This window comes from Rhinichthys klamathensis, unplaced genomic scaffold, assembly GCF_029890125.1.
Source record: "Rhinichthys klamathensis goyatoka isolate OS25496 unplaced genomic scaffold, OSU_Roscu_1.1 h1tg000098l_1, whole genome shotgun sequence".
NCBI classification, from domain to species: Eukaryota; Metazoa; Chordata; class Actinopteri; order Cypriniformes; family Leuciscidae; genus Rhinichthys; species Rhinichthys klamathensis.
Genome location: NW_026606637.1, coordinates 6,163,560 through 6,174,262, shown reverse-complemented (window position 1 = coordinate 6,174,262; position 10,703 = coordinate 6,163,560). Strand labels below are relative to the sequence as shown.

General features: G+C 39.2%; 2 protein-coding genes across 2 annotated transcripts in view; both read right to left on the bottom strand.

The window, feature by feature from the left end:
* Positions 1–259: 259 nt before the first annotated feature.
* LOC130086566 (piggyBac transposable element-derived protein 4-like) lies at positions 260–1,474 on the bottom strand. Its single transcript, XM_056252627.1, has one exon. It carries the CDS (start codon positions 1,472–1,474, stop codon positions 260–262), a length of 1,215 nt encoding a protein of 404 aa, XP_056108602.1.
* Positions 1,475–2,903: 1,429 nt separating this feature from the next.
* si:ch211-51h4.2 (uncharacterized) overlaps positions 2,904–10,703 on the bottom strand; it is a 40,581-nt gene continuing 32,781 nt past the window's right edge. The window contains exons 3-6 of the mRNA XM_056252626.1: positions 8,926–9,025; positions 5,299–5,357; positions 5,138–5,202; positions 2,904–2,940 (exon numbers count right to left, since the gene is read on the bottom strand). Coding sequence (XP_056108601.1) covers positions 2,904–2,940; positions 5,138–5,202; positions 5,299–5,357; positions 8,926–9,025 — 261 coding nt within the window. The remainder of the gene's footprint in view (positions 2,941–5,137; positions 5,203–5,298; positions 5,358–8,925; positions 9,026–10,703) is intronic.

The window sequence follows — 10,703 nt, the reverse complement described above, 5'->3', positions numbered from 1 at the left end:
AAAATTGAGATAAAATCAAACTATATACAGCAAAAAGCAGGTGTGGCAATAGACGTTTTTTTTCTTTTCTTTTTTGCTTAGAAACTCAAAACAATTCATGTACAATTACACAGACAGCTAGATTACAGGGCTTTCATTCATTGAGTAAGAGGGGTTCCTAAATAGTGCAAATATACTATAAAAAAGGTGAATGACCACAAAATCAAACTATACATACTACTATTTACAACAAATATCAGGTGTTTTTTTTTTTTTTTTTTTATCTGTGCCACTCCTCAAAATAGTTTCTGTCAACAACGAGACACAGGGCTACATCACAGGCCTTGCATTTCCATGGTGTGAGGTTCCTTTTCTTCTCCACTTGCTGGCAACGATGGCAGATCCTGCAGCCTTGTGTGGCTTTCTCTTTGACATCTGTAGCCACGCCAATGGCAACAGGAACATGGTCGGTGCTCCTCTGGATGGCAACTCCTGTCTTGTCCACTCCACACAGCTGGGACACCAGTTCTTCCAGGAAGTTCTTGTGTGTCATGTGCTGAACCTGTTGTGTGTGGCTTATCTCACAGTGTAGGATGTAGGCATTTGTTGTAGCAATGTCCACAAAGTGCAGAAACAGTGTACGGTACCAGCGAGCAGTTCTGCGATGGGTTGAGTAATACTGGAGAAGCTGGTCTGACAGGTCAACCCCTCCCATGTTCTTGTTGTAGGCAATGATGGGGGTAGGGCAGGGAATGTCTTTTACTGCCCAGTGTCCATCTCCACCCTTCACTCTCCTCTGGACAGCCTCACCAGAAAACGCTGGATGGATTGTGGAGCACAGCGACACCTCCCGTGTGTCCATCCACTTCACAAAGACCAGGGGGCCCTCTCTGATCCATCTTATGGTGCCTCTCTTGGATTTTTTGTTGAGGGCATTTGCTCTTTTACTAGGACACCCTTTCCTGTTGTCCCTGTAGGTACCACAGGCTCCAAAGTTAATGTTAGCCAAACCAAGGAACAGTTTGGGGCTTGTGTAGAAGTTGTCCATATAAATATGGGATCCTGTCCCAAGATGTGATGCCTGAATGAGGTCCATGACAGCATCATACGACAGTCCATGCATGCTTGGTGTGTGTGACTTGCCCACATACAGATTGAAGTTGAGTGTGTAGCCATTACTTGACTCTGCCAACACAAACAGCTTGATCCCCCATTTTGTTGGTTTGTCCTTCATATATTGGGTCATGCCAGTTTTTGCTTTGGTTGCCACCATTCTCTCATCGACTGCCAGTTCCTTCCTTGGGTGGTAATGAGCCTTGCAGGCATTCCGAATGTCATCCATCAGAGGTTGGATTCTGAACAGCTTGTCATGCTGTGGTGTTCCCTTCTTCTGGTCATTTCTGACATCCTCCTCTGGATCACTGAGGTGGATGTTCCAAGATAACGCCTTGAATCGGTCTCTTGTCATGACAGTGGCTGGAAACGGCACAGACATGAAGTGTTTTTTTCTCCAGTAGTCCTGGAGACTTGGCAGTGACACCAATGATGTGTACATGAGGAGACCTAGGTATTTGTATAGTTCCTCAACTTCAACATCAGTCCATTTGTACTTATTCCCCATTTCCTGTTTTTTTTGCTGCCTGCTTGTTGGTGTTTTTGCAGAGTGTCTTCATGGTATCCCTGGCAAAGTACAGCTGGAACAGGTCCATTGGCGAGTGTACTGAATGCATATTCACCTGGGCTCCTGGTGTTCTGCGGGGCATGAACCTACTGGTTTGTGGGGCAGTATCAGGATCACTCTCGGTTTTCCAGGGCTCAGAGCTGTGGTGTGGCTGTCCTGACTTTGCTGGAGATCTTGATCTGGTTTGACTCTTCCTTCCACCCCCTCTCTGTGTAGGCCTCTGTCTGCTTGTTGTCGGAGTGGTAGATGAACCAGGCTGCTCATCATCTCTGTACGTCAAGACACATGTAAAAAGATTAAAGATTGTACATCAAAGTACAAGATGCTCATTGGCACATATGCACAACAATTACAGTGAAGAAGTCGTTGGCAAAGAAATGCTTGTTCACACAGCCACACACACACACAGACAGACAGAGACACAGACACACACACACACACATATACACAAAATAATATACAATAAGCAAGCAATAAATGTACAGTACAACACAATGTACAATAACAGACAGACAGAGACACACACAGACAGACAGAGACACACACACAGACAGACAGACAGACACACACAGACAGACAGACAGACAGAGACAGACACACACACAGACAGAGCAAGAGACACAAACACACACACACACACACACACACACACACACACACACACACACAGACAGACACACACATACACACAATATACAATAAGCTAGCAATAAATGTACAGTACAATACACAATGTACAATAAATGTACAATAACAGACAGACAGAGACAGACAGACACACACACACACACACACACACACAGAGACACACACACAGAGACACACACACACACAGACAAGACAGAAACACACACACGCACACACACACACACACACACACACACACACGCACGCACACACAATATAAGATACAATAAGCTAGCAATAAATGTTCACAAAAAGTTTCTCACCTCTCGTTCTGAACCACAAAAGCCGAGTCGTCAATCTCATCATCACCACTTTCTGATTCCGACGATGAACTGTAAACAACGTCCTGGTCGTCCAGTCGATAGAACAAGTCGAGGGCTTGTTCAAGCGAAAACATTCGCTTCATTTTACTTCCACAAAACACTCTAAATCTACTCCTAAACTACCTAAATTATCTACACTACTCCACTCCTCTAAACTAGCAATAATATCTCTTTCAGTATGTCTCTGCTTGTCAACTCCGTCAATCTCCCGCCTTTCAATTTCGCTTCTTTGCTCAGTTGGCTCCTCCTCCACTCCCTAAAGTGTGCAGCCTGAAGAGCAGATTCAGCAGATTTACACATTTTTCTCCGTTTTGTTTTATGACAAAAACCGACAAAGTTATTAGAATAAATGCAACGCCTGTCGCATCCCATCTTGCGTTCTTCTACGAACGCGTCAATATTTTTCAATATTTTTTTTATATAAAGTTTAAATGATCATATCTCCGTTTTTATTTGGTCAATCAACTCAAAACAAAAAGTAGAATAGAGTTTCAAGCCAGCACTTTCGACAGAAGTGGACGGCAGTGCTTAACGTGACTTTGTTTTTATGCTTTGACGTCTTAAACTGGTCATGTGACTTGATCACGCCAGCGTGATCGGCGACTCGGAAGAGTTAAACAAGCGCAGCAGTCAGTCATCTATATCACTCACCGGTCAAATAAGGCTTTGGCGGGACAAAAATACACCTAAGGCTAACAGAAAACAGCGCACAAGTTCCAGTCTTCTTGTACTTGATGATTAAACTGACAGGACTTGCGCTCGTAATGTAGGAGCTCGTGCAAAAACAAACATCCCCACCCCCACACTCACATCTACACACGTCAAATACACAGGAATGATTATCGGCCTGTTCACATCGGCCCTATTTTGACATCGGAACGATACCGATGTGTAAAATCGGCCATATCGGGCGATTTTATATCGGCGGCCGATATATCGTGCACCACTAGGATTAGCCATTTCTTTAAATGCCGTACATTTAATAATGATCAGTGTTGGGGAAAGTTACTTTTTAAAGTAATGCATTACAATATTGAGTTACTTCCCCAAAAAGTAACTAATTGCATTACTAAGTTACTTTTTATGGAAGATTAGATTAGATTACTTTTTCTTACCTGGCTATGGCTTGATCTCCTTCAGCTCTTGCAGGTGTTTTTTTTTTACTTTTTGAAGTTTTTGTACTATTGTTTAACGCAGTAATGCAATCAACAACAGCCTAATGAGCCTATATAACCTACACCTTCATTTTCTTTTAAAAACAATTATATATTGAATAATAATAGAATGATATTATATTCAAAGAACTTCCTGATGCATGCCATATAAAAGATCTATAAACATTACAGATTATTGAAAGTGTTTGTTACTTTTGTACTTGTGGGTAGACTATGGACTGCATAAAGTAAATTCACTGTCCATAATAAAGAGTGTAATATAGGCTAGATAATTGCTATTATGAAATAAGTTATATTAGACAAAATACATATCTTAAATATTTAAAATGTTTAATAACTTCGAGAACAATAGGATGATACAAGAGAACAAACAACATCACCAATTAAACATAAAATTTGTCAACTTTAAAATGTGAAAGATTTCACATGGCATAAATAAATGTACAAGTTGATTCCAATAGATCAAAACTCTTGAGTTTTCTATTAAGTGTCCTCAAAACAAAATCCATTTTATGCAACAAAAAAAAGTCCAGATCACTTCTGCAATGCAATGGGGGAAAAAAGTATTATCTTAATGTATTTTAATACTAAGAGTTTTGCGATCGGGCAGCACGCCCCCCGACCTTTTCCCTGTCACGGAGATTTTGCTGATGATATTACGAAATGTGGGCACCTTCATAGTGGACAGTGGCTGCATCTCCTCAACAATAAAAGCAGCAAACAATTTTTACCTGGTGGTGACCGTGAACTGAAATCAAGCTTTTGTTGTTTAGCTTTAGGCGGGGTGCAGGTATAATTCGTCTCTCTCTCTCTCTTCCAACTCTGTAGTGCTGAGCTTTGCATGCAGATGTTTTTTTTTTTTTTGAAGTGGTGTTTTTTGCAGTTGACAAGAGCTTTTCACCTACACATAATCTACACTTAACGACTATTCCCTTCTTTTCTTCGACGATTTCAAAATAATGAGAATATTTCCAATCGCAGTAATGAAATGCCCTGGCCTGCCATCTCCGTTTCTGACTAGCGTCATACGTGCGCGATTCTATGTGACTACGTTCATTTTAATTCAGTACTTTAATTTTTTGAATGCACATTAATTAAACTGAAAAGTAACTCGCATTACTTTTTTAAAATATTAATGTGTACATTTATAAAGTAATGTGTTACTTTACTCGTTACTCCAGAAAAGTAATATTATTACAAAATGCACGTTATTTATAACGCGTTACCCCCAACACTGATAATGATGATAATAAAAAGCTCATATATTTGTAATAAAAAAAATCCAAACTTACCATAATATATTTAAGAGTGTGCATGTGGCAAGTCCCCCTAGTACAGCTCTTCTGAACCATAAGACCTGTCCAAAATACTTCCATTACAATGTAGAATCCTCTTGACACAGTTTAATGCACAACAAAACGGATTAATATGAAAATAATTATAATAATATTACCTGTGTTTTAACATGGGAGATTTCAGAAAATAAAAAAGGCATGACGTTGACAATCCCACCTGATTGGAAGAAACATATCAGTCAAGATAATGTTGACATTTCTTAACCAATGTTAACTGAAAATGCAATGTTTAGCTTAATGAGCTACCTAAACTTACCATTAAAAATTACTTTTGATGGTGTAACAACCTATTCAAGCTGATTCAATCATATTGAAGAGTATTTTTTAATACCAGATAATTTAGATATCACAACATGAAACACATTTACAGTGATTTATCAAATTAATTAAATGGCTGAAAAGTGTTCAATAAACACCATTTAGGTACATTCCTCTGGCTGGCTTAAGCATTGCTGGCTGGCATTTAATAAATGGAAATTTAAAAAATATATTTTGTACACTATAATATTCCATCAATCACATATAAGCTTTTCAGGAACAACTTGTAACTAAAGCAGTAAGCAATGAAATACTTAGAGAAATGGTTAAAGAATATTTTTTAGACATGTGAATACAATTTTTAAAAAATACCCATGCAAAAAACACACAATAAAAGCTTGTTTAATAAATACATTTTAAGTTTTATTCTATACATTTATTTTAAAATTCTCCTGTCATGTAATATTCTTTATTAGACTAACTATAGGCTGTTTACAGTTTCCATTTGAATAGCAACTTGCCGCATTCATTTAAAAAGTGCAGTCACAGTTGTGAGTTTATTTGCATTTTAAAATGGCTTCGAATGAGGCTCATCCAATCAGAACAAGTCTAAATGAAACGGTCCATTTTAAAAGTCTACCCTCAGTGTTAGTAACTCTTATAAAAAATCTAGGGAATTGAGAGCAGCTCTATAAATGTTCTCTTAAAAGTGCTGACAGTCACAACTGTGTTTTCTCTTGCACCAAATGAAAATCATCAGTAAGATAAATACGAACGAGGAGCAGGGGACTAAACCCAGTACATTACAACAGATGGCGCACAGCGAAAGGTAAGAGCCCTTGTAATTGCAGATGCTCCCAAGAGCCCAAAACCAGATTTCAGACAAATAAACCAAACGGTGGGCCCTTGTGAGACTGCTCCACTTTTTGTACCAATTCTACAGCATCTGCATTATCATACAGGCACATGGTTTCTCTTACCATTGCTATGCTGATGACACCCAGCTCTACCTCTCATTTCAACCAGATGATCCCACAGTAGCTGTACGGATCTCAAGCTGTCTGGCGGACATCTCGGCATGGATGAAAGAACATCACCTGCAACTCAACCTGGCAAAGACTGAGCTTCTCGTCCTCCCTGCCAATCCGTCTCTACAGCACGACCTCACTATCCAGCTAGATTCATCCTCAATCACCCCATCAAGGTCGGTCAGAAATCTTGGAGTAATCTTTGATGATCAGCTGACCTTCACAGACCACATTACAAAGACAGCTCGATCATGCAGGTTTGCTTTGCACAACATCAGGAAGATCAGGCCTTTCCTAACTGAGCATGCAACACAACTTCTCGTCCAGGCCCTGGTCATTTCTAGGCTTGATTACTGCAATGCTCTTCTGGCTGGACTTCCATCATGTGCAACTAAATCTCTACAAATGATCCAGAATGCTGCAGCTCGTCTGGTCTTCAACGAGCCCAAAAGGGCCCACGTCACTCCTCTGTTCATCTCTCTGCACTGGCTACCACTCGCTGCTCGCATCAAGTTCAAGGCTTTGACGCTTGCTTACAGATTGACCACAGGTTCAGCTCCCTCCTACTTCCACTCACTACTACAAGTCTACATCCCTACCAGAAGCCTACGATCGGTCAATGAGCGACGGATCGTGGTACCATCACAGCGGGGCACAAAATCACTCTCCAGAACATTCTCATTCACGGTTCCATGCTGGTGGAATGATCTCCCCACCCTCATCCGGAATGCAGAATCCCTGACAACATTCAAAAGACAACTGAAAACTCATCTCTTCCGGGAGCACTTAACATAAAAAAAAAAAAAAAAAACTTTCCTCTAAATCCTCGCTTGCCTGGCTTATGCTACTCCGAGCTATGTCTGAACTTTGTATTTTGAGCACTTCTTGCGTTGCTTTTGCCTCTTAACGATGACTCGCTTGGTTTAGTCCTCAGTTGTAAGTCGCTTTGGATAAAAGCGTCTGCTAAATGACTAAATGTAAATGTAATGTAAATGTAAATGTAAACCAGGCAGATACTAACAACCTTGTGACCGCCGCACAGTATGCTGACATTCATTATACGCGTACCCCCCCCCCCTCCTTCTTTTTGTAAAATGCTCCAGTATGATACCGGGCCATCTTATTCCCTTCTTGTCAGCAGGATCAGAGACAGATAGACTCCCTTAGCTGTCACTATAAACAAAGCCTGGCCTTGTGACTCCTTAAAAGCAGACGCCCATTAGGTACCTGGAGGTTCCACAGGGGCGTATGCTGGGCCCTTTAAAAAAGCCGTTGAGCAAGCAGCTGTCTATTCAAAGGTGTCACAGTGGCTTTGGCTGTAAATGAGAGCAAGGCGATGTGTGAGACTCTCGCAGGCGGATTTTGTTTGTTCTGTTGACAGGAGCCTCCTGCGGGCCAGCAAGGTTTGGCTGCCTGAGGACCTTACAGCTCTGAGTGTGGCAGCCAATTAACAGGATTAGAGAGAGGGACAGAGAGAGAATTCCCTGGACTCCTGGCTAACATCTACATTGTCACAGTGATAAGGTTCGAGAGGTACTTTCATTAACTGCTCAGCACACCAGCTGCAATGAACACACACCGGTGTCTCAACAGATTCCAAATCTCTTCACTTCACTAAACCCAAACACACTGACATTGCCACTGCCCACACACTACACGAACAGAGGAACAAAATATTCTTCTTACTGGAATACACTGGCATCAGAAAGCATTTAAACACTTCAGTTCAACTTAAAAATGTATGAATAGCATTCCATTACATAAAATACAAATCCAAAGGCCGTTCATTTTAAGACAAAAACACATTTCAAGCTAAATAGTCCCAAAAATGAAGTTTGTTTGGTTTAAACATGCCAAACAATGGCCTTATTGTTCAAAATGAAGTAAACAGTACTTATGCAAATGAAATTGACTTCATGGCCAGTTGGTTAAGTTGGCATGAAACGGAAATTGCAATCAGCTTTTCTTCTCTATTGTGACCTATTGTAGGGCGAGACTTTATTTTGTTTGTGATCTAAGGTTATTATTTTGAACTAAAACTAATAATTAAAAAATGAAAAATCATTTCCGTTACTTCAAACTAAATAAACGTTAACTGAAATCGAATAAAACAACATTTCTCATTTGCTTTTAGTTTAACGAAGTGCTAAAATAACTAAAACTAACACTAATAAGTAAAAGTTAATAAAAGTTATGTCAACAGATAAATAATTTATAATAAACACTGCAATATTCTTATTAAATTTTATTTGATGGTGGTGACTTTAAAAGCAATTGCAAAAATTAAGTTTGTTCTGGGAGAAGCTACAGCATCATTTGTTGGATGGTGATGTGTTACTTGATGTTTTGTTTTTGATGCAATAAAATTGTATTTTTGAGTGTGACGAAAGTGTCCAAATACTTTTTTGGGGGGAAAACAACAAGAGAGGTTTGTCTTACCGAGAGCTACTGTTCCCATTAGAAAAGGTTTCCCGATTTGGGTGAAGTCATTCGTGGTCTCTTGGTGAACTTCTGAACCCACAACAAATGTCACGGACACCTTGGGGCAAAGAAATTATGACAGGCTGTAAGATGCACGGCACAGAGCATCCGATGTAATCCAACCCACCAATAGATTCTCATTTCAAATGACATTTGCAGGGATATACAAAAGCAAAGAAAAAGTGCAATGACAAATGTCTTGATAGTTTCTGTCAAGGGTTACTGTGGAAATGCCTTGGGGGAACACAACCAAAAAGTGTTTTACCACAAATTGATAGTTTTTAATGTCATGACCACTGAAATTGAGAAAGAGATGAGATACAATATACAATGTGAAACAAGATACAATGTGAGAGATGAGAGAGAGAGAGAGAGAGAGAGAGAGAGAGAGAGAGAGAGAGAGAGAGAGGGTGTGTATGTGTAAGAGAGAACAATAGTCCTTGACCTGGATATTTGTGGTGCATGTCTAGCTCACAGCTGAAATAATATTTACAGGCACTATGCGATAAACATGCTGCATCATTGGGATAATTTTTATTAGCTAAATGATTTGAGGTGACACAGACATGTGCAATTTTAATCCAGTACAATTAAATCTATTTGTTTAGTATGTGGGAACTCACAAAATAAGCATTCATTTATGCGGCTGAGCAACTAGAAAGGCTGGATGATACAGCTAAAAAAATATATATTCACCTTTGAATATGTTTTTATTTATTTTTTATTTTTTTGCTATTGTTTTCAGAAGAAGAATCATTTAAACCAATGCAGTTGTTGTTTGTTTAAAATAATGATTGCATGTTTTCCAAACCGTTACTGAACACATCATTTTCATTTATTTAATGCACAAATATTACAACAAATAATAATAACAACTTTTATGCATTTTTTTTCTAATACTAATACTAAAAGTAATTGAATACACGAAATTCGATATTTAAAACATGACAAAAGGAGACTTTAAATTTTCGATTGACAATGCAAATAACCAAATTTCTGAAACGATTCATCAAAACGGACAGTTTGAAAGGATTCACATTAATGAATCAAACTCTCCAAATCTAGCAATTTATCTACTGAAGACGACGCTATAAAACTAAATTATTGACTAACTCTTTATTAACACGTTCATACGGATACTAGGAAGTGGTTCTGGTACTCTCTTTAGGAAAAATAATAGGTAAACAGAAAGCACATTTCATCACTATGCACACCACGCAATTTTAAGAAATACAGCACTGTGTTAGCTGCTAGGCCCGGCCTATTATAGCTTACTACAGCATACACCAGTATGCAAGAAGCTAGTATTTATTGAATATTAAATATTGCCAGTTACCTTGTCTATTTTTTCTCCAACCAAAGTATTCCAAAAACCCACAGCAAAACCGACTATTGCGCGTCTCAGAACAGTAGGCTGTTTCTGAATGAATCAGTATGAACGAATCATTTGAGTGAACGATTCAATGATTCACCCATAATGCTCTTGTCGCCCCCTACAGGAATAACAAAACAATCACCATTCGCCACCGCTAATGAAACACAAGTGGAGTGGAAATACAAATCGTGAGCCATTTTATAGTCCATTATTTGCCAGTTAAATAATAGAGAACTACAATGTAACTAACAAGACTGCTAATTTAAATAGACCCCTCATAATGCGTCTCTTTCCGGTGATAGGCAGAATGCGAGATTCAGATCTTGTTCGGTGCTGTTATTATTGTGTTCCAGGAAATCAC

Coding starts and splice junctions, on each gene's coding strand:
- LOC130086566 (XM_056252627.1), bottom strand. CDS start 1,474: ATGTCTGTGCCGTTTCCAGCCACTGTCATGACAAGAGACCGATTCAAG.